This window comes from Colobus angolensis, unplaced genomic scaffold (genome assembly GCF_000951035.1).
Source record: "Colobus angolensis palliatus isolate OR3802 unplaced genomic scaffold, Cang.pa_1.0 Scaffold129, whole genome shotgun sequence".
NCBI classification, from domain to species: Eukaryota; Metazoa; Chordata; class Mammalia; order Primates; family Cercopithecidae; genus Colobus; species Colobus angolensis.
In genome coordinates, this window is record NW_012114141.1 from 3,477,243 (window position 1) to 3,502,089 (window position 24,847).

Genomic DNA, 24,847 nt, shown 5'->3' on the forward strand with positions numbered 1-24,847 from the left:
GTACATACTATTTGATTCCATTTATAGAACATTGCGGGAAATAAACTCAGTGATGGAGGCCGGGCAAGGTGGCTCACACCTGTAATCCCAGTACTTTGGGAAACTGAGGCAGGCAGATCACCTGAGGTTAGGAGTTCAAGACCAGCCTGGCCAACATGGCAAAAGCCCATTTCTACTAAAAATAAAAAAAAAATTTGGGTGTGGTGGCAGGCACCTGTAATCCCAACTACTCAGGAGGCTGAGGCACAAGAATCCTTTGAAACCAGGAGGTGAAGATTGCAGTCAGCCGAGATTGTGCCACCACACTCCAGCCTGGGCAACAGAGCCGAGACTTCATCTCAAAACAAACAAACAAAAAAATCAGTGATGGAGAGGAGATTAGTGGTTGTCTGGGGTTGCAGGGATAACAAAGGGGCATGAGGAAACTTCTGGGGCAATGGAAATGTTCTGCATCTTGATGTGGTGAGGGTTTTATGGGTTTGAACACTTTAAATGTGTGCAATGTAGTTTACTTCATTTATACTTTGATAAAGCTGAAAAATTTCAGAAACATGAGATTAGGCCAGTGCAGTGGCTCATGCCTGTAATCCCAGAACTTTGGGAGGCCGAGGTGGGTGGACCACTTGAGGTCAGGAGATTGAGACCAGCCTGGTCAACATGGTGAAACCCCGTTTCTACTAAAAATACCAAAATTAGCCATGTGTAGTGGTGCATGCTTGGAATCCCAGATACTCAAGCGGCTGAGGCATGAGAATTGCTTGCACCTGAAAGGCAGAGGTTGCAGTGAGCCGAGGTCACACCACGGCACTCCAGCCTGAGTGATACAGCGAGACTCCATCTCAAAAAAAAAAAAAAAAAAAAGAAAGAAAAATGAGATCAAGACGTAATGTCCTATCACAGGACTGGGCACATAGTAGCACTCAACAAACGTCAGCTCTATTCTGGAGAATAAAGAATAATCTCATTAGAACTCCTGGAAGAAAAACATGAGAGACCTCCAGGGAAAGGAGTTAGCATTTAGTTCTAGGTTTACTAGGACCCAACTATGCAGAACAGGCTCATCTCAGCTAGAAAGCTGAACAAGGAAGACAAACAGAAAAATAAACAAGGCTTGGTCCTTGCCCCCAGGGAAACACAAATAGGTTTAATATATGATGTAATCAAAGTGTCAAAAGGACGGTATTGACAAACTACAGGCGTGCACAAGAGAGTAATTCTGATAGAATCGTTGTCAAGAAGGAACAAATCCAGGTGGGTGGGGTCCTAGCAAGCAGTAAGATGTAGGGGCCTGTGCAGAAAGGGCTGCCTGCACTGAATCAGAGAAGCAGAGAAAAGAGGGTCCTGGGCGGGGGTGGCAGGCAATGCCGTGACACACCGTCCTCCAGGGAACAATAGGGAGAGGATCTACGAAGGGCAAGACCAAGCTACAGAAAGCCCTGAGCTCTGGCTTGAATCTCAACTTCATCCATCCAGGGAAGCCCCCTAAAGAGTTGTGCAGAATCAGATGTGTGTTTTACACAAGCAGGTCCTATCTACAGGGCAACTGGGCAATTTATCAAGAGTGCCGACATTCGCATCCCTCAATTCAGTAATTCCTGAGGAAATAGTCAGAAATGTGTACAAAGATTTATGGACAACATTGCTTATCACAACATTATTTGTAATAGCCCAAAGCCCAAAATAACTTAAATGTCCAATAAAAGGGGACTGCAAAATAAATTATGGTATACTGAGTGATTAAATCATATATAGCCATTAAATCATAGTTTCCGAGCATAGGCATGACAGGTGCACACCTCACTGTACAATGTTAAGTCACATAAAAGCAGGATTCAAAAACATACGGTGAGTATTCATTCAGCAATTATTTGCTGATTATCTATTAAGTGCCAGGCACTGTCCTAAGCACTGAGGGAGCAGCAGAGAATAAGAGAGAAAATCCCTGCACTCATGGGAAGGGATTCTATCTTCTAATGAAGGAAGGCAGACAACAAAGAGGAAACAAATAGCAATAAGCAAGATATATTGCAGGCTACATAGTAAGAAGTGCTATGGAGAAAATCAAGAGGAGAAAGACATGGGGAATTGGGAAGAAGGTAGAAATTTTAAAGAAGTGATCAAAGAAAGTTTCAGAGAGAAGGACTCCGTTCTCTCTGAAGATGAGCAAGGGGATCCTGGGGGAGGACTTCCAGGCAGAGGAACAGGCAGTGCAAAAGCCTGGAGGAGGACTGACAGGTTCACGAAAGAGCAAAGCAAAAGCAGCGGAACACCAAAGACAAGCAGTGGGAGAATGCAGTCAAGGGGAGCTGTGCCACTCTTGGTGTGGCGACAGCCACAGGAAAACTCTGAGCAGAGGACTGGCAGGATCTGTAGGAGGACGAGGGCAGGAGCAGGGAGGCCATGTGGGATATCCGCCAGTGTTGTCCTAGCTCATTATAATGGGTATATGTTTATTTCATAATCAGAAAACAAAAGATAATCCCATCAAGGACAGCACAATGCACAAAAACAGTGTGGATGCTGCAGCTGAAGCTCAGGGAAACAAACAAACAAGGAGGTCAGGGAAATCATTCAGAGACCAGCTATGAAGCAGCAGGGGGACAAAATACTGCATGGAAACTTCATGTGTTTGTGAAGGTTCTTGGGGGCAAAGCTACTCTTCGTCATAATTAAAGACATATAACCACGATGAAAAAAAAACACAACTCCAAAGGGAGAAAAAAGAATTCCCCCATCATCTCAGCATCCTAATACTTAAATACTTCCTTCCAATCTTTTCTCCTAAACATGCTTCCGTTTTTCCCTAATCCTCCCACAATGCCCAGCACATTGTAGGCACTTAAATATTCACTGAACAAATAAATGGAGGACCAAATGCATGATCAAATGCTCCAGATAATTGTGTGTTACATTAGCTATATTAGAGGCATTTACAGACATGGTTTTAATAGGCTTGGGCAAAGGATTGGCAACTACACGCAGGGGGAAACCATGGTCATAGGTATCTGCACATTTAAGAGGATGGTGGTGGCATGACTGACTCATCAAGGGCACTGGAAGGAAGCAATCTGAAAAGGAAGATGCTGGCTTCAGTTGTGGTGACTTGTTGCAGGGGATGCACAGAATGTCCCTGCAGAGACACTCAGCTGTCCTTTCTCAGAGCTCAAGAAGCAATTGGAGCCTCAGTACGGAGACAGTCACAGCGGAGAGTAGTCGGGGAGGAGGGGAGGAAGGGAAACACTTGCAGACCCTACTGCATGCCAGACACTGTGCTACGAGCTTCACACATATCTACCCTTCTAATCTTCACAACTGCCCCATGAAGTGAACACCCGTGTTCCTTTTATGGATGAGGACACTACAGGACTGGGAAGCTCAGTGATTTACCCAGTTACTCTGAAGCAGAGCCAGGACTCAAATCCATGAACTTGAGGGCTTTTTCCACTCATTCTCCTTTCCGATCATAGAAGCTTTTATACCCAGAAGCCCAGGGAGAAAATGTGTTCAGATGACTTTGTTACATAGTGCCCAGTTTTTGCTCTCAAACTCCTGGGACCCAAAAAGAAGAGCATTTTCTTTCTCTTCCAAAAACATGTCTTCAGTGTTTTCCAACTCACTATTAAAACCTGTGGAGTTCTTTTTGTTTTTTCATTTGTATGAGTCTTCTGTCTCCCATCAGATAGAACACTGCAAGATGCCAGGACATGCCTCATGACTTCCCCCCTCAACACTGGCCCAACACTCTGCACACAGCAGGTGCTCAGCAAATGCTCTGATGCTGATGCTGACCATCCCTTCCCACTCTTCATGGGCTATTCCCTGCTTCCTTAGTCCTTGGACACTCATATGGGAGGTGACCCGACTCCCTCTGGCTCAGCCAAGGCAAAGCCAAGCCCAGATGGATGAGCCCTCTTGCGAGATGGCAGACAACAGGCAGGTGAATTTGGGTGGACAGGAAGTTTCATACGAGGAGAGACGGCAAACCTTCCTTCTCCACGGGGCTTGCTATGAAACAGTCTGCAAACTGGTTGGCTCATGGGCCAAATTCAGCCCGTCCATATGTATTGCTTGGCTCACACATGATTTTCATTTTTTAAAATTGTAATTAGTTGCTTTTTTTTTTTTTTTTTTTGAGACAGTGTCTCGCTCTGTCTCCCAGGCTGGAGTGTAGTGGCACGATCTCGGCTCACTGCAACCTCCGCCTCCTGGGTTCAACCAATTCTCCTGCCTCAACCACCTGAATAGCTGGGATTACAGGCGCCTGCCACCATGCCTGGCTAATTGTTTGTATTTTTAGTAGAGATGGGGTTTCACTATGTTGGTCAGGCTGGTCTTGAACTCCTGACCTCAGGTAATCCACCCGCCTCGGCCTCCCAAAGTGCTGGGATTATAGGCGTGAGCCACCGCGCCCAACCACTATGTTTTAAAAAGTGAGAGATTTCACATAAAAATCTGGATCTCTGTAAGCTGCCTCCTTGAGACAGGCCTGCCCTTTTCATTTCTTCACAGCCCCTACCCCATCCAGCTCTCCCAACAGCACCCCCATCCCCTGTAGGCCCTGCTGGAGACCCCACCTGCCCGTGTCTGTGCACAGCCCGTGTACTCACCGGCACTCAGAGTTGTGAACTCCAGGAAGCGGTATTCATAGGACACATCTATCTTGGTTTCCACCTGAGGCCTCTTCAAAGTTGAATAAATATTCCCAGGCCGTTTTTCGTCACGTTTCTCTAACTTGTTCAATCCGCAACCCATTTCAGCAGCTGCTGGCCAAAGGAAAAAGGCGGGGAGGTGATTTTTTCCTGAGATTTTGTCTTTAAACACCCTGGTATAAAAGACGCCATAATTTTCCTGAAGAATACATGACAGACCTCAGCCTTTATGAAACTGAGGGTATAATTTAATATAGGACCTGAACACAGACGACCGCGCTCAGTACCCAGGCTGGCTTCTCCTTCTGCTAAGATACTATTACCAGCCGTCCTGAGATTTTTTAAAATGACACCAAAAGCATACCTGTTTTATACCTTTTTTTCCCCATCTGAGGAAAATAATACCTCCCACTGCCTCAGTTCCACTATAATCTGTATCCATGAATAAAAAATGGGATCTAAAAAGCAATACAGTGCATTATAGTGTCAGCCCATCTATAAAAAACAAGAGACGTGTCACCTTCACTGTGGTTGCTAAGACAGAATAAGTTGTTGTTACAATTTCAAAACTCCAAGTCCTTTCTACCCTCAACAGTAATTATTTAGACAGGAAATTTATATTCATAAAACATCTCTAAAAGTAGATGGTGGTATTTTTATGGGCCTTGTCTGAAAGTCCCCTTTTTCTTCATTTTTAGACCAAACTGCAGGAAATAATAGTATGCTTCCAAGCTCTTAGAGAGTCATTTTAGACCAAAATGAAAACTGACTGAACACTAATAGCAGGGATAGGGCAATTGGAAGCAGAAATCCACGTGTATTAGAGCAAAAATCTGTAGTTCCAGTTTGAAAAGAAAATAAAGAAATGTTAAAGTAATGGGCACATTAAGGTGAGTTGAGCTTCCAATCTTCCATGGGATGAAAAACAATGAAGGCTCTCTGTTTATTTGGGCAGAATGACTTTCATGAAATAGCTTTTCATCCACTCCTCCAACTTCAGCAGAAGAGATTTTGCTTTTGTGTACAAAGCATAACGGATGCTTCCCTCCTCTCTGGGGTACCACTGCTGCCATCAGAACATATTTCACAAAAATATTAACCAGCCAAGAACATCACACACAGAAACACAGTGACCACTTCCTTTTAGAGATAAGAATTTCCTTTTGCTTAATTCATTTACAAGTTACCCAGCTTCCTAAGGCAATTTGGCAAGCTCCAGAAAAACAAACTGAACCTCAAAAAAGCAACGAGGGCATGGGGTGGGTGGAATGGAAGGAGGTGGTGTAGCAACAACTAGGCTCTACTTTTCAGTAATTTAAAAAAGTCTGAAAGAATGGATGAGAACAGGAAGGCTTACTTATGCCTTAATAAGGGAACATTAGTATCCAAAGGGCCAGAGCAGACATGATTTATGTGCAATCTGCATGAACTGATTACTTGTAAAATACTCTGTAGTTCTGCAGATGAAACAGCTGATATGTAAAGGGCTGCATATTTAACTGCTGAAAAGCAAGCCGGCTGGCATCCACTGGGACAAAGCAGAAAAGAAATGGACAAGGAAGCTTCTAAGTGTTGGGAAGCGGTAACCCGTCGAGATGTGCACTATTACTCTCTGCAAAGAGCCCAAAGGCTTGCCAAGTCACTCATTCATGCAGATTTACTCATGCCTACTATGGGCAAAGCATTGTCAGCGATTCAAACAATGTGGTCTTTGCCCTCAAGGAGGTTAGCCTACTACAAGAGGGAGGACATTCAAGCTATAACAAGATGGGAAAATGGCAGGGGCCTGGATGGGTATCTGAGATGGGCTTTGCTGGACAGACTCCAAATGTGATGACGTAGAGATGGAGGCACAGCAAGAGCAAAGGCATGGAGGCAGGAAGCTGCACCATCTGAAGGGAAAGGGCAGGCAGTGCAGTTTGGCAGGCCGGACAGGCAGTGTGGGGTTTAGGGTGTCAGAGATCTGGGCCCACCACTAGCCCATATGGTGCCTTTGTGAGAATTCGAAAAAGGTGTCCCCTCCTCTAAGGAATGCACCCTGTCCCAGCCATGTCTTACTGAGCACAGCAAGGTCTGGATCTAAGCCCCTGCATCCCTCCTTGGGAATCTTTATAACTGTACGTGGCAGTGCTGCTTCAGTAGTGGGGAAGTTAAGCAAAATTGATTACGATTAGCTAGCCATATAAATAAATATGGGGGTGGAGGCAAAGATTTCTTAAAAAGGACACAAAAAGCTCTAACTACAAAAGAAAATTTTGATAATGTAGGCTATATTAAGATTTAAAACTTCTGTTCCTCAAAACGCACATTAAAGAGTGAAAAGGCAATCCAGAGACTGAAATAAGCTATTTGCAATGCACTTGTCAAGTGGTGCACTGGTAAACCAGCTCTCCAAGAAAGAGAGGAAACCCCGATTTGTAGTTTGCCTATTTCTATGGTGTAAACACACCCACCATGGCAGATTTCAAGCTGCCAAACATGATGCCAAGGAAGGCAGAGTCAGGAAGAGATGCTAAAATCAGCTCTCAAAAGCCAGCGTGTGTTGGCTCCTGCACACTAATGCATTCATGAACAAAGGACTCACATCCACCATGAATCAAAGAGTGCCTAACAAATCGATAAGGAAAAGATACACTGCCCAACAGCAAACAGGTGGAATGCCTCAACACACACCCATGAGGATATGCAAATGGCCAAGGAACACATGAGAAGAAGCTCAACTTCACGACTCATCAGGGAAATGAAGGGAAGACCACAGTGAGATTTAACAGGCATCTACCAGAATAGTTTGACATTTAAAAAATTGATAATAGCAAGTGTTGGCAAGGATAAGAAGCAAATGAAATTCCCCTGCACTGATGGTGAGCATGTGAATTGGTACAACCACCTTGGAAAACTGACAACATGTTGGAAAGCTGAATGCATGCCTATCCTGTGACCCAGAAATTCCTCTCCTGGGTATATACCAACAGAAATGTGCACACATGGGCATCAAAAAACACGTATGAGAATGCTAACAGTAGCATTACTCATACCAGCCCTATCCTGGAAATTGCCCAAACACCTTCCAGGGGAAGAGATAAATACATTGTGGTATATTTACACAATGAAATATTATAAAGCAACGAAAACATGGAAACTAGGATTATATACTACATCAAAGAATCTCAAAAATCAAAAAGGAGTGGGGGTGGGGGCAGCCAGACACAAAAAGTACATTCTTTCTTACTCCTGTTACACAGAGTTCCAAAACAGGCAACACTCATCTCCAGTGTTAGAAGGTGGGGTGCCGGTTACCCTTGGGAGAACAGTGACTGCATAGAGGATGAGGGGGCTTCTAGGATACCAGCTTTGCTGTTTCTTGATCTGGGTGTCAGTTACACCGGTGTGCTCAGTTTGTGACGATTTACTGGGCTACTGAGCAGTCTCTGTATTGCTTTGTGTGCTTTCCCATAGTTATACTAAAAGGTTAAAAAATAATAAATTTGTGACCTTACAAATGCACAGATACATCTCCAACAGTAATGTTAGGATGGAATAAAGGCAAAACACAAAATTATCTACGTACTGGGTCTCAATTCTTCTAATTAAAAACTGAAGCAACATTTATAGCAGGCATGTTCATCTGACGCTAGCTTATCCAATAAAGCCACTTGTGTATACACTACAGTGTCCTGAGGAGGAGAAAGGACTCTTCTCTCTCTCAGGCTGGCAGCAGGTTCTAAAGGGTGGCAGCAGTTTCTCCATACTGAGCCCTGCTGGAGACCTTGATGGGAGCAAGGCTGAGTGAGGAGTGAATAGGCTAGCAAGCAAGGGAAGGCACTCATGCCCACAACCCTCAGACTCTCAGGCAGACCTGCCTTGCTCTGGAAGGCAGGGTGTTTGAAGACCTCCAAGAAGGAACCTGTTCCTCAAAAATCCTCCCACTTTTGCTACCTTATTATGTAAATTCTCATATTAGAGGTTCATTCTTTTGAATCAGAATTACCTTTCCTAAGTATCTCCTTTGAAATGACAAATATCTCCATGGGAAGGACAACAAGCTAAGCTCCTGGTAGCCACTACCACTTTAGTATGATTTTATTTTGTCTATAATTTTTAATGTATATTTAATTTATTTACAGTTCCCTTGACAGTAGAAAGGAGGTTACCAGGATGAGAAGAAAGATTTGGAAAGGGTTGGGGTGGGGATCAGGAGAGTACCAAGAAGCATTAGAAAACTCTTGTGATTCACAACTTTGAGTTTAAAGTTTCAGTCAGACTGTCCCAACCTTGAGGCTGCTGCCCCAGCTCATTTCAAAGGGCATTGTGCTTGATATCACAGGACATAAAGGGGCTCTGGGCAAATTATCCATGTGATCAGACACAGAAAAGCTAAACAGTATGTTAAATTCAACCAACTTTGGCTTGCAGATGCCTCCACACTTGAGTCATCACATAGGGAATTGCAACTTAGTTTAGTAGGTAAACTAAGTGAAAGCCTAACTTAGGATGTATACTTCTGTAACAAATAGCTGAGTCTCAGCCAATCACAGCAGCAGAGATGCAGGCCATCACAGGCAGCCAACCCAAGCCAGCTGTCTCTGTACCTCACTTCTCTTCTCGGTACACAAAACACTGCCAGGATGTGTTTCAGGCGGGTCACTGAACCTGTTCTGGTTCTGAGGCTGTCCGATTTACAAATTTTTCTTTGCTCATTCCAACTCTGTTACATTTAATTTGTATCAAGTTTTTATTTTAATAAATACCAGCCAGCACCAAAACTGTAATATCATTGAATGCTTGAATCTCAAATTTTAGAGATTGATTTCTCTGGAGTGCGTGCAACCCTAGTTTAAGCAACTGTTTCTAAAGCACAGCCCTCTTTGGAAAGGCAGACCCAGGAAGTAGTTGCTGGCCATCAAAACCTTAGTGTGAATTAGTTCCTCCTACTCTTTTGTGTAGAGGCAGCTACCCTGCTCCCTGCTACCACACCTGCATTCCTTTTGTTTCTCCCTGGATTTTGTTCCTCTCCACCAACTCCCACCCCTGTCAAAATAGGAAAGACTTTTACATCATTCCAAAAATGTCTATAGTATGCTCAAAACAAGTCAGAAAAATCTAGCTTACAAAAAGTAGGAAAAATAAGCTGTAACAGTGACTTGCACACTATTACAGAGTTTTCTAGGCTACACTGTTTACCATGTGACATTCCCAAACCATGATCACATTAGAATCCTGCAAGAGGATGGAGGCAAAAGATGGGTACGTTGCTTTTGAGGGCAGTGGGAGGGAAGGCAGAGGAAAGGGTCTAAGGAATGGTACTGCCAGATGCAGACAGAAGGCACGGATGTGCTGCACATTCCCTCACACAGACATTCAGGGAGTGTCTCGGTGGAAGAACATCTCTCACATGTGTCAACGTCTCTAGTAAGGTGGAAGGTAAATGGTAAGTAGGATGGTTTTCAAATGTGGCTCCCAAATCCACTGACATTCCTCCTATTGAGCCTATCGAGAGGTGAGGTCTATGTCAATTACCCTGAGTCTGGGCTCCACAACGGCTTGACCAGTAGAATCTGATGGAATTTAACACAGTTCCAGTTTCTGGACCCAGCCTTAAGAAACTTGAGAACATTTGCTTGCTAACTCTTGGGGTGCCTGCTCTTGGAATCCAGCCACCACGCCATGAGGAAGCTCAAATAGCCCTAAAGAGGGGCCCATGTGGAGAGGAACCAACAGCCAGGACCAACTTGCTGGCCATCTTGCCAGCAAGCCATGTTGGAAGTAGATCTTCTGCCTCAGTCAAGCTGCTGATGCCATGTTAAGAAAGACAAGCTGTTTCGCCAAGCCCTGCCAAAGCTGCAGATTCCTGAGCAAAAGAAGCTACTGTTGTTGTTTTAAGCCTCTGAGTTTTGGAGTGGTTCATTTATACCATAAGCAACTTATACACCAAGTCTGCTCAAAACGACCATGGCCTGCCGCTTCCTTGGCACCTGCTGAAGTTGGCCTGATTTTAGGGCCCCTGTTTCAGCCATTCACCCTTTGAAGGGCATTTGGGTTGTTTCTGGCACTGGCTGATTATGAATAAAGTGGCTATAAACATTTGCATAGAGGTTTTTAAATGAACATAAGTTTTCACTTCTCTAGGGTAAACACCTAAGAGTGGGGTTGTTGGGTTATATGGTAAGTGCAGGGGCCCTGTTAATGAAAAAAATGCTTCCCTTTAAACACACAGGATGTCCAGATACTGCCCCCATGACAGGTGTATGGAAAGTGAGACCTCTCAAAGATCAGCTAGCCCCTGCTCAACTGGGGCATCAGCTCACCAGGTGGAATCATGCCCAACGTTGCTATTCACTGACTTTTTCTCTGGTTGTTGCTTGTTTTTGTAAAAAACACATGCTAAAAGTCACCTGTGTCTAGTGAGACTCCCCTAGTACTTCATGTATGCTCCACCCTGCTCCCACAGCTCCACCCTTCCAAATTCCTATGCTCACCTCATATTGACACTCATGTTGATCAGATTACCAATTTTATGTGTAAGTTCATTGTTGGATCAGCTGTGACTGACAGTTGCTCAGGTATTTGTTTCTCTTTTTATGTTTTTGTCTTCTCAGCAGACATCCCTGAAACTATGTGTATGGTTCTCCCGAGCCTCAAGGTACCAAGAAAAACTTTCCTAGAAGTCTTCAAAGGTAGAGGAAATGGAGGAGGCCTTTCCCCATTCCTATGGTGAAACAGTGGGGAAATAATCAAGATATACACACAGTTCCCCAGCAGAAATTGGTAAGGGTAATTAGGAACTAGATGCTTTCTAAAGAAGAAAATAAAGAAATCAGAAGAAGGTTCTGGGACCCGAACTGCAAGAAGAGGATGGTAGACATTGCAAATGATCTGGAAGCAAAGATCCCTTGAATGGTGATGTTCTGGAAAAAATTTGGGCTGAATCAAACCTTAAGTGGGATGTCTCTTTAGTACACAGTGGATCAGCTTCTTACAGGAGCTATTAGTTCCATGAGGGAGGGAGCTTATGTTCCAAATTCATGCATCCATCCATTCATTCAACTCACATTTATTAAGGTCTGCTTTGAGTCAGGCACTTGGTTAGGAAACACTAAAACTGGGAAGGCCAGGCCCTGCCTTCAGGGAGATCACAGAGACGATGACGAGATACCCATGGTGCAGTGTGGCTGACTGTTCCAGAAGTCTGGACAGAATGCGGGAGCATTCTGAACAAGTCACTGTTATATAAAACACAGAGATGGGTGTGGTGGTGTGCACCTGTCGTCCCAGCAACTTAGGTAAGAGGCTCTTTTGAACCCAGGATTGCGAGGCTGCAGTGAACTGTGATCACACCACCTCACAGCAGCCTGAGTGACAGAGCAAGACTTATCTGTAACAAAACACACGCAGGCGCACACACACACAAACACAGCACATCACCAAATACTTGGCTCCAGAAGAAGCTGACCAGCAATGGGGCACAATGTCCTGTGTCATTTTAAATGTTAAAATGTTTAAATTATTATTTTAAAAGTATCCTAATTTGTTTCTGAAATGCTTCCCACGATGCCCATAAAAACACTGGAAAACCACTTCAAAAGGATCACCTTCTTAAAAGATTATTTTTTAGCTACAATGTAGAAAAGCCTTGGTTTAAAAGTTCATTTTTACTATCAACTAGCATGCACACATTTAAATAATGGGGGCAATAAATGTAGTTATATTTTCAAATACAAATTAGTTTCATTAAGAGTAAGCCCTCATTTGCCACACTTGCTGCTAATCTAAGGCAGCCTGTAAAGCTAATTTTAACAAATGCCAACAGCTAGTGACAAGCAACCAGAGATGGGGCAATTATATGCAATGATGCTGGATCAGCTGGCAACCCCATTTTTTATTTCTACACTCAAATTCTGTATTTGAAGACACAAGCATGTTTATTACTTCATTCAGTCATCCAAAGTAAGAACTGATCATCCAAATTAAGAAGCCTTTACATGATAATGACATCTCTCTAGATCCAGAAATATAAATTAAACTTAAAAATGGAGTAGAGTATTCAGATGGTGTCAGATTTTTTGCTGTCCTGCAACAGAGTCTAAGAAACTCTAAAATGTACCGGTTGAAAGTGTTCCTGATCCAATGTCAAGTGTAAAGAACAATCTATATCAAACTGTATTAATGTATGGTATCGCTTTTTAAAAGTGCTTGTGTATTTGCTTATAAAATCCTTATTTTTGAAAAACTGGCAGTTCATAAACCACCTGTTAGCAGAACTTTTTTCGGGGTCATGACACTATGGGCTACATTTTCAAGTTTTCTTTGTTGAGCATGCATTATTTTCATGGTTGAAAACAATCGGGGCACTCTGGGAGGCTGAGGCAGGTGAATCACTTGAGCCCAGGAGTTCAAGACTAGCCTGGGCAACATGGCAAGACTCTGTCTCTATACAACAATTTTAAGAAGAAATTAGCCAGACACGGTGGCATGTGCCTGTGGTCCCAGCTACTCGGGAGGCTGAAGAGGGAACATTGCTTGAACCTAGGAGGTTGAGGCTGCAGTGAGCCATGATCTCACCACTGCATGATCATGTCACTGCACACTACTGCCCAGCCTGGGCAACAGAGTGAGACTTTGTCTCAAAAAGAAAAGAAGAAAAGAAAAGAAAAGAAAAGAAAACACTACGGATATCACAGCCAGCCTCCAGGACGGTCCTCAATGATCCTCCTGGTATTCACACCCTTGTGTGGTCCCCTCCCACACTGAATAGGGCTGACCGGCGTAATCAGAAGAATATGGTGGAAATGAGTGTGATTTCCCAGACTAGATTGTAAAACATTGTGGGTTCTACCTCGCTCTCCCAGATCTCTCGTTCTGGGGGCAGCCAGCTGCCACGTTGTGAGGACACTCTATCAGTAGGATGAAGTTCCACTGCAGGGCAATGAAGCCTCCTGCCAACAGTCAGCACTAACTCAACACCCATGTGAAAGTAGATCCTATAGCCTTTGGCCCAGCTGACATCCTCACTGCAACCTCATGAGAGACCCTAAGTCAGAAGCACTCAGTTAAGCCACTTCTGGATTCCCGACTCAGAGAAACCATGCAAGATACCATGTTTGTTGTTTTAAGCCTCTAGGTTTTAGGGCAATTTACCACCCATCAATAGATAATTAATCCAGGCAGTTCATGTTAAGAGTCCTGCTCCTACATGAGAAGTGGCATTGTGGAGTGGTTGAGAGCTGACTCTTCAGCTGCCAAGTTTTGGCGTAATTTGTGACACAATAAAAGATACCTGATAAGGTGTTTGCATTATAAGAAGAAAACACTTGCTTACCCCCACTCCTCCAACTCCCACAACCTACCACCATCCCAGTCCATCTCAGGAGGGGTCTGAACCCGAGTCCATCTCTGCTCTGCTGCTCTCCAGCCACCCTTCACTAAAAATAGCTCCCTCTCAGAACCTGCTACTCAACATGTGGACCTCAGACCAGCAGCAGCATCCAGGCTCTTGTTAAAAATGCAGAATCCCAGGCCCCATCCCAGACCTGCTGAATCAGAATCTGTATTTGAGCAATAAGTGATTCCTTAAAGTTTGACTCACAGTACAGTTTGAGAAACGCTGGGCTGTGGCAGTGGCTCTTAATCTTGACTGCACTTTGGAACCATCTAGAGAGCTGTGAAAAGCCCTGATGCTCAGGCATTTAGGGGTGGGGCCAGAGCACCAGTATTTTGAAAACCCCCAAGTGATGCTAACATGCAGCCAGGGTTGAGCATCAATGCTCTAGAAGCAAACCCAGTCTTTTCCCACTCCTAACCCTCTCCAATCTCCTAATAGCCAAGAATCAACAGGGCCCAGGATATCCCCTACAGCCTCACATCCAGGACTGAGAACCACAGTCCAGAGCTCAGCCACACTGATCTGCTTAGTCCCACAACCCTCCATCTCCTGAATCTCTTTCTACCTCAAACACCCCTTCCCAGTCTCCTCTGCCATCCTCCCAGGCAAGCACAGGCACTCCTACATTTCTGTCCTCCTCCATCCTCTTGCCTCACTTTTCCAAAATTATTTTAATTATAAACCACTTCAAACATATGGAAAAGTACAGAAAATGAGATGTCTATGGGTCCACCACCTGGATTTAACAAGTGCTTACATTTTTACCTTATTTGCTTCAGATATTTTATTTTTGGATAAATAGACTTCTTGACACAGTCCTCATGCCATTCCCTTTCTCCCTATCTTTCTATCCCTGTGTGTACTCTTTTACAATCTATATATAACATATAACACCCAGAACAACATATGGCAGAGATTCTGAGGATTTCTCAGTTTGTAGTGCCCTTAGTTCCTCTGCACATTTTTTAATGGCACGCCCTAGATTAAAACAAAGTATCCAATAGTTTCTTTTATTAAGTAGTTAGGTCCAAACAACTTAATACTTATTCACAGCCTAACAACAATAGCCTTTCAAAAAAAAATTAGCACACATAAACTGAAAGAAGAAATATTTTTTCTTTCATTCTTAACTAACCATAATTACTCATTAATGGGATGTGTGCATCTGTTGGACATTGCGCAACTTCTCCAAACTTGGAACCACACTGAACACCACCACCCTGATTCCCACTTCCACACCGATTTTCTTAGCAACTACCCAAAATGTAGCCTGTAAAGATATGACATCATCAAGAGCAATGTGGTACTGTCAGATGTTGATATTGCGAAGTGCCTCAAGCTAGTACTTAGCGTGGTATCTGAACGATGTTAAGTATTGCTGCATTTCCCTCGAAAATGTAAAATATCCCTTGGCCACCCTGTGCATTTGCTGCAGTGCCTTGGGGTATCTTAGCCCAGAATTTGGGAACCACTAATATATAGTACTATGTATGTTCAAAAAAGTTACTTACATGCTATTGTCTCTCCCTTAGCACTCACACTCCCTCTCTCGCCCTAACTTAACCTGCTCCAGGCAAGAGCTCCCCAGTCTCCTTCCCAGCCTGTCTGTCTTCTCTCCAGCCACAGGCAGACATCTCCAAGAACTGTTTCAACTTTTCCACCTGGAACTTTCTCTCTTCACCTGAGACTTTCTCAGCACTTCTGGAAGAATATGCCCCACAGAATGCAGCACCTTGCCCAACAAGCCTGCTCTTCCTCCTGCATTTCTCATCTCTGGGTAATACCACTGCCCTCCTAACATCCAGGCCCAAAGCCCCAGTATCAGCCTGCTCCCGCCACCATCCTCACCCTGACATTGGCTCACCAAGAGCTGGTGGATGCTATCCATCCCCCCACTTTATTCTCCAAACCAATCTGCCATCTCAACAGCAACCGATGCTTTCCTGGAATCTGGCTCCCCCTCATCCATCTAATTCCTATCTCCAGCTTTTCCCACCTTAACCATTTTACACCACACAAGTGGCTCAAACAGCATAATCACATCCGCTGTGCAGCTCGGAGTCCTCAGCCTCAAACTCTCTCAACCCTCCCTCCTTTCCAGTCTTACCTCCCATTGTTTCCATTCACAGTTGACCCTAGAGTCAAGTCAGGCTAAGCTACTGCAATCTTTTGTACGCCCTCAGAACTCCCAGGCACCACCATTTTCCTCCAGTGAACTTCCACCTGACATTGTTTTCCTGTACTTCTCATCCTCTGTATTAATCAGGGTTCTCCAGAGAAACAGAACCAGTCAGATACGTGTGTGTGTGTGCGCACGCGTATGTGTACACCCAGATAGAGACAAATAGAGGTATTTATTATAAGGAATTAGCTCATGAAATTGGGGGGCTGACAAGTTTAAAATCTTCAGGGAAGGCCAGAAGGCTGGAAACCCGGAGAATAGTTGATGTTGCAATCTTGAATCCAAAGGTGGTCTGGAGTCAGAATTCCTTCTCGTGGATCTCAGTATTTTTTCTTAAGGCTCTCAACAGAATGGATGAGGTTCACTTATGGACCTCATCCATGAGTGATGAGGTAATCTGCTTTACTCCAAGTCTTCTGATTGCAAAATTCATCATGCCTAAAAAATAACTCACAGCAAAACCTACACTGGTGTTTGGCCAAAAACTAGGCACATAACCTAGGAAAAACTGACATAAAATTAACCGTCACACTCCTTCAAGGCTGAGCTCTAACAGGATTGCTACTTTAGGCCATTGATTCATCCAATAAATAAGTAATGAGCACTTACTATATGCAAGGTCCTGTTCTAAATGCTAGTGATACCAAAGTAAAATGAAAGGGATTCACACAATAAAAGCACAAGCCTGCCTTCGTGGACCTTACCTTCAGAAGCCGAGAAACAGGCAATAGACAAACAAATAAAAATAATACATGAAATTCCATTTTTAAAGTATGCCAACTAGAACAAAAATAATGCAGGGAGGAGGGGTAGCAATCACAGGAGGAGGTACAATGTTTTAAATACAGGGATCGAGAAAGACCACACCCAGAAGGTGACATTTAAGCAAAATCATGAAGAAGGCCACAGAGCGAGCCATGGTATAAGGGGGAGGGTGGGCTAGGCAAGGCAGTGGCAGGTGCAAACAAGCTGGGGTGTGGCGCCCCCGGGAGGCTGACCGGACCTCGGGGTGAAGTCAGACAGGGTTTGGGAGACAGAGCGCAGGCCTGGCCAGGCTGTGAGCCCTTCAGCTTTACCCTGACTGATCTGGAAGCCTCTGGAAGGTTTCGAGCTGAGGGAAGACATCAATTACTCTAGCCATGACAGACCATGAGAGTGGAGAGCCCAGATGACAGTAAGTAGACGCGTGAGCAGTGGTCAAATTCTGTATATGTTTTGAAGGTAGAAAACGGGATTGATTGATGATTTAGAAAAAGGGGATGAGCAAAAGAGGGCATCCAAGACACCGCTAGGGTTGGTCACCAGGACCTGCAAGGCTGGAGTGGCCATCTTCTGACATGGGTAGAGGAAGCCAGGAGTTAGCCATGTTAACTCCATCCAAGCAGAGGTGTGCAGTGGGCCACTGGATGTACCATTCTGAGTTCAGAGGAGAGCTCCACAGCTCTTGGTAATGCCTCATCTCCCCACATGACAGTAAATTTCTGGAAGGCAGCAAGCAGGTCTTCTTCATCCCCAACAGCAGCTATTCCAATGCCCTGCCCGTAACAGATGCACAATAAATACCTACTTAGCAGCATCTTTCGGGAATAGGAAAGACACTTATCTGGTACAGGATGGTAAAGGGCATTTGAAATATTCCCTGTGTGGCTCTCAAATTCACTTTCTTAACAGTACAGCACAGGGGTTGGTCATACAGGCTCTGGAACCAGACTGACTAGGTTCAAATCTTGTGCCCTTATTTCTTACCTGTGTGACCTCAAGGAAGCCATTTAACCTCAGTTTTCTCATCTGTAAAATGGGGACAACTGCAACATCCACTTCTAGGGTGAGGACTAAATAAGGTAAGGTGAGTTAATATTTAACAGGGCTCAGAAGAGCTCAGACACATAGAAAGAGCAGTATAAATATTAACCATTTTAGTCCTCTACTAGGATTACTTGTTGCCCATTATGAAGATGCCTTTGGACCTATTCTGGCCTATAGTCATGATTATACCACACTGAAAAGGGCACACTGAAAAGGGTATCATAAGACGCTGGAAAATCCCAAAAGACCTCTCTGAATTAAAGAAGTGTTTAAACAGATTTCTTGTGCTTTATATTTCCAAAATTTGCTAATACATGATATGATCAGGTTCCATTAACCAGAGTCTATGATTAACCAAATCTCTTCCTACCCAACTTTCTAAGTAAAATCTATTACAACAGTTCGCCCAAATCTGAGGAACTTGAGCGCTATTCCATAAAAGTTGAAGGATTCCTCAGGACAAAGGGTAAAAGGCAAAGTAGGGAGTTTCAAAACACACACACACACACACACACACACACATATACATACACACACACACACACACATACACACTTGCACATCCACAAACACGCACATACATACACACACAATACACATAAACACACACATACACACACACACATACACACACGTACACATACACATGTACACACATACATACACATATACATACACACACATACACACACACACACGCATCCACAAACATGCACATAAATACACACACAATACACATACACACAAACATACACATACACACACACACACACACACATATACATACACACACACACACACACATACACACTCGCACATCCACAAACACGCACATACATACACACACAATACACATAAACACACACATACACACACACACACATACACACACATACACATACACATGTACACACATACATACACATATACATACACACACATACACACACACACACGCATCCACAAACATGCACATAAATACACACACAATACACATACACACAAACATACACATACACACATATGCACATACATACACATACACACACATACACACATACATATACACACACACGCACACAAATGAAAGCTGATAGGCCCCCATAAAGAATAAATTCTAACCCTCAAGGAGGTCTCCCTATGGAACAACAAGATGGGACATTTCAGATGTAAACGCCAGAGAAAGCTGTCAGTGAGGTGCATCTGGCTTCCTGGCTGAAGAAGTGTGGAAACCTCCAGTGCGGGATCTTAAAGTAGCATAAGAGTTTGTCGGCATCAAACAACCGAGCCAAGCATAGCTTATGTGGATTTCCCCCTTCCGGCCGGACTGACTGCTTGTGAACACCTGTGAAGTGCCTTCCTCTCTTCTGTGAGGCTGGTTCTGGAGTACCGTACACCACAGCAGAGGCGACAGCCCCAGGACCAGTCCTCCACTGTCCCATGTCACTGGGACACTAAAGCTGCCAGCCTTCTCCATCACTCCCTGCACCCCGGAGGCAGGTCAAATCCAGGAAAACCCCAAATGAAGCTTTCAAGTACCCCAAATGGTGTCTCCTCCATCTCAGTCCTGGCAGGTAGCCATTGCTGCAGAATGTGACCTGATTTTCCAGCTCTTTGGTTCTGGCCCACTGAGAGTGATTTTTCCTCCTGAATTCAGCCCAGGTAGGGAGTAAGTCACACAATTGCATATTTAAAAGCTGAACGGAGTTCTTATTTGGAGAGCAAGGAATTAGCCGGGTTCAAGCAGTGGTCATCTCTTGCCTGCTGTACCAATCTTTTATGAGAAAGTGTCTTGATAAATTATGCAATGCTAATAATGAAAGCCCCTTTGGGGCCCAGGAGAAAAGGGAGACTCAAATGTATGTCAAAAACAGAATGTGAATGGGAGGAAAGATCACATGCACGCATGCACATACACACCTTTAAAAGGTAAACATAAAAGCAACATCTGGCTAAATGTATCCCTTTGTCAGTGAAAAATAGCATAAGCCCTAGCCAAGTGTGTTACCAATTCTTAAACCGAAGGGTAAAAAACAAACACTTACTATAGAGCAGCACTATCAAACAGAACTTTCAGCAATGAAGAAAACACTATCTGTGCTAACCAATTCAGTAGCCACTAACCACATGTGGCTCTGGGCCACTTGAAATGTGGTGAGTGAGACTGAAGAATTGAATTTTACATTTTCTTTTATTTTAATTCATTACATTTAAATGTAAATAGCCACATGTAACAAGTGGCTACCGTATGGAACAGTTCAGCTGGCAACATCTTCCTGCTCCTTCAATAAAATTATAATCCTAATCAACCAATAGTATTTTAAATTATCATCAAAATCAGTATAAGCCCCTGGCTGTGCCAAACTCAGTAAACTTAAGACAAAATGAAAACAAACAACAACAATGACAAAAAACTAAAGAAAATGATTGCTGTGTATCATTTCCTGTAACTCTGTTCTGATTATCTAGTTTACATTTCTGTTATACTATGCCTTCGTGTATTTGGAAATCCGTGATTGTAGACAGATTTTGCCTTCAAAAAACCAGAATGTCACAGTCTCTTCCCTTAAGGTCTTAGAGAAATGAAAATGTGAACCTAGGGAAAGTTAACCTCGCAGGCTTCAGTTTCCTCAGGGCTGAAGTGAAGATAATGTAAGTACTTGCCTCTCATGAGGATCAAATTCAGATAATGCGTGCAAAGTGTACAACAGTGCCTGGCAAAGGGTAAGCACTCAGCAATGGGCAGCTGTAAGTATGAGTATTTTATTAACAATACTAAAATAGGTAATAAAGAGAACAGTGCTGATACAATGAAAGTTTACACTGAGCAAAATTTTCCTAGGCCCAAACCCTTTGAACGTGTTTTCCAAGCCATGGTAAAGTGCCCTCTAGTAAAATACATCTTGGGGCCCTGACAATCTTGACACCCACCATCAACCTCCAGAGATGCCATCACCCAGATGGGTATCACGAGTCACAAAATCACTCAGCCCATGTTTACTGTGCCCCTACCCTCTGGCAGGCACTGCGCGAGGCTTTTAAGGAGGAGGGGAACAGTCCCCAGACACAGTGCAATGTCTCAAGACTCTGAGCTGTCTGCCACCTGACTCCTGCAAAGCTTGGTCAGCACTGGGACACCTTGATGAGATGCAAAAAATTCATCCTGGGGTCCCACTCAGACGGAAAGGTTCACTTCCTATTTCCTAGACCAGCCAAGGGTAAGCTTTGGCTGCCGGCACCACAGAGAGGGACTAAGTTATTAGGGGACCTGAGGGGCACAGGCCCATTTTCTCGGCCAGGACGATAAAAGGGGTGTTGACAGGCCACATTTCTCACTGAGAGGCCAGATCACTTTCACAAGAGAGTCATTCTCTGAGTCTTCACAAAGCCAAATCTGACCTGCCCCTCAAAACAAACACAACCCCTTTTAATAGCCGGCTGTCCAAGCCGGTGAAATCCAAGGGGGATCTCCACCAAGTTAATATCAACCATACCAACAGACCAGAAATCCCCCGGGAGTCTCTAGGCAGAAGCTTAGTAAAATTCTGTAGGGCTTGGGGTTATTTTTCTTTTTATAGAAAGCACTCAATCAATCTTCTTTCACAACCAAGGGTACATTCCCCTATAGAATTCCCTTCTCTGAAAATCTCTAAAAATAAAATATTCATCTGATCGTCTGCAATGATTTAAGCTTAAACCCATTTACAGGCAGAGTCAGGACTTCCTATGGCCCCTCCACCTATAAAAACATGTTCCCCACTGCCTCAGGTTCCCTCTGGCCCCAGAAGAATACTAGTCAAACCATGCTCTTGGCTTTAAGATAGGAAAGACAGGGTTGCAGTATCTGGAATCTCATACTCATATTCTTTGCTGGTGAGAGTATAAAATGGTATAACCATGTTGCGAAAAGGTCTAGCAGTTTCTTATCAGGTTTCCATATACCTCCTTTCTGACCCAGCAATTTACTACTAGGTGTTTACCCATGAGAAATGAGAACACATGTCCCTAAGGAGACCTGTACACAAATGTTCACAGCAGCTTTGTTCACAATAGCCAAAGAAAGAAAGAAAGAACCTAGAAGAAAGAAAGAAACTAGAATAATCCATGTGTCCATTAACAGAATATACAAACAAATTGTGGAGGAGACATGCTCCAGAACATAAGTCAGCAATAAAAAAAGACAAAATCATGGATACGACATGGATGAATCTCAAAAACATGGTGAGCTTTACACAATACTGTAGAATTCCATTTACAGGAAGTTCAAGAACAAGTCAAACTCACCTATGATGAGATACAGCAGCGGTTGCCACTGAGAGGGTAAGGGCAGAGAATGACTGAGAATAAGGATGAAGGCACTTACTGGGGTGACAGTAATATTCTCTGTCTTGATAAGGACTAGGGTTACACAGGTGCATGCATCTGTCAAAACATTATGCAAATGGTACTCTCCAGATTTGCACATTTCACTATATGTATATAAATTTTATCTTAAGGAAACCATGAACACATATTGAAGTCTAAATAATAAAATGTGTACTAAAATGTTTAGGAATGACCTGTACCAACATCTGTAATTTACTTTAAAATGCATAAAACAATCAGCTGGACTTATGGATGGATAGAGGGATAGCTGGATGGATGTGTAGTTAAGCAAAGATGGCAAAATGTGAATTAGACTCTAGGCGTGTATATTTAGGTGGTTACTGTTCTTGCAACTTTTCTTATCTTAAAAAATGGGATGGGGATAGAGTCACAGTGTCCTCTCCTTAGTCCACCAAGTTAGAAATTTGGCAAAGCACTGATGCCCTACCAAGCCATGGGACCACATAGTTTCAATTCTGTTGAAAAGAGAAGACTAGAAGAACACAAGTAGCTTTACAGGAACTCACATCACTCATGCCAAAGATTTTCTGCTTGTTTCCCTACAGACAAAGCAATTATTTGAATGTAAGCCAAAAATTCCTGCTCAAGAGGGAGAAAAAGAACTCACTGACTTGTCTTCCCAATTTATTATCTTTCAATTCCTGTACCAAATCTACTAGCTAACTGCACAACACTCCACTTCCATTTGCCCCATGTCCATACAGCCAAAAAGCAAACAAAGAAAAACCAAGCCAGTGACTTGATATACAAATGCATCCAGAGGATGACGTGCCAGCTCTGGGGCTTTGAATTACTCAGGCCGGCCCGAAACCCCACTGAAGGCAAAAGAGGATGCAGAGCTCAGCCTGAGGTTAGAGTGATTTCACTGAGGTTAGCACACACGCACCAAAGAGCCCCAAACAGCTTGCTTCGTAACCCCTCTGTGGGGTTTGGTGACATCTGGGGTCACTTGAACTTCGTTGGGATTCAGCTGTTCAGAGGTACAAATTAGGAATCCCGGCAGCAGGGGGCAAGGGGTGAGCAGAGTGGCCCTACCCACAGGCCCAGAGGTCGCTCACATTACACCCGGCTTCCTTCCTGGCAAGGCCTTACTTATCCTGAGATGACACACGACGGCAGGGGTTGGAAGATGCCTGGTCTAATTGAGCGCCCAGCTCCTGAAACAGCTGTACCGACTACAAGGGTTTCAGCACATGAGTTGCTGGAAACTGGGGTGGCCACTGACAAGAGACTGAGTCAGACTTTTTTTAAAAAAGTACTTCTTGTTTGTTTGTTTTAAGCCCCCAAAGAAACTCACTGACACCACCCAGCGTCCCAAGGGATCACCCACAACCACACAGGGCAGCTAAGGGCAAGCGCAGAGGCACAGCGAGACAGCAGGGAGCGCGCCTGGGTCTACAACCTTGGCCTCCACGCGGTTCTTGCTGCCAAAGGCAGCGACACCGGAGGTGAAGGGCACTAGCCCTGGCCTAGGACTGGGGTGCGCGTGCCTGACAACGGGGCTTCCTGAAATACACAACCACCTCCTCCTCGTCCAGACCCATATCCATCCTGACGTCCCTTGAGTCTAGAGAAGTGGGTTAAGACAAGGGAAGAAAATCTCTTACAGAAGAGGAGATGCCCGTTTTCAGTGCTGGGTACTCTCCGCACCCCGCGTCCCTGTGCTTCTAGTGGTTCCGGCGCTTCCTCGAAGCGCGCGGCATGTCTGCTCTTACAGGTCCAGTACCTCTGTCCCCAGAGCAAACCCACCTCCTAGGGCACACGCAGAGGGGCAGTCAGGCACCGCCTCCACCCTGCCCCACCCCAGCCGCGCGCACCCCTGAAACCTGGACTCCGCGACCAGCTCCCGCCTGTTCTTTTCCGAGGACCCCAGCGGCAGTGTCTCCTGGACCCACCTGTAGCCTCGAAGCTCCCCCACCTCCGCGTCCTTTCTAGGCGCTTCTGAGCCTGCAGAGCCCACGATCCCCAACAGGCTGCTCCGGAGTGCCTCTCCCTACATCGCTCCAGGAATGACTCCCCCACACCCGCCCTCCCCCCCAAAAAAAGTTGGCCCAAGATCCAGGCGTCCCATGGATCAGCCCAGGTCCCCATCCCACGCGGGCCAACGGGGGCTGCTCTGGCAGCTCCCGAGCCCCGGCACAGAGCACCCTGCAGGGAGGCGCCACGCGGGGTTCCCACTACCCGCCAGGGACCCGGTCCACAGGGCCAAACGGAGGGGTCTGTGCCGGTCGACACCCCAAGCCCTGTCGCGCCCCCACCTACCGTATGGGACCGGCGGAGGAGAAGGCGCGGGCGCGGGCTCCCTGAGACAGCGTGTTCCGTCCCGGGAGGAAAGTTTGTGCCATACAGAGGAGGCGGGGAGGACGTGGGCGCCGGTGGGTGGAGGCGGGGGTGGCGGCGCCGCGTGCTCGTATGTCTGTCCCTCCGGTGATCGGTGCGTCGGTC

At 44.8% G+C, this 24,847-nt stretch overlaps 1 protein-coding gene across 1 annotated transcript in view; it reads right to left on the reverse strand.

The window, feature by feature from the left end:
• Positions 1 to 24,847, reverse strand: part of RFTN1 (raftlin, lipid raft linker 1) — a 203,248-nt gene extending 178,401 nt beyond the window's left edge. The window contains exons 1-2 of the mRNA XM_011933708.1: positions 24,665 to 24,847; positions 4,608 to 4,760 (exon numbers count right to left, since the gene is read on the reverse strand). Coding sequence (XP_011789098.1) covers positions 4,608 to 4,752 — 145 coding nt within the window. The 5' untranslated portion in view covers positions 4,753 to 4,760; positions 24,665 to 24,847. The remainder of the gene's footprint in view (positions 1 to 4,607; positions 4,761 to 24,664) is intronic.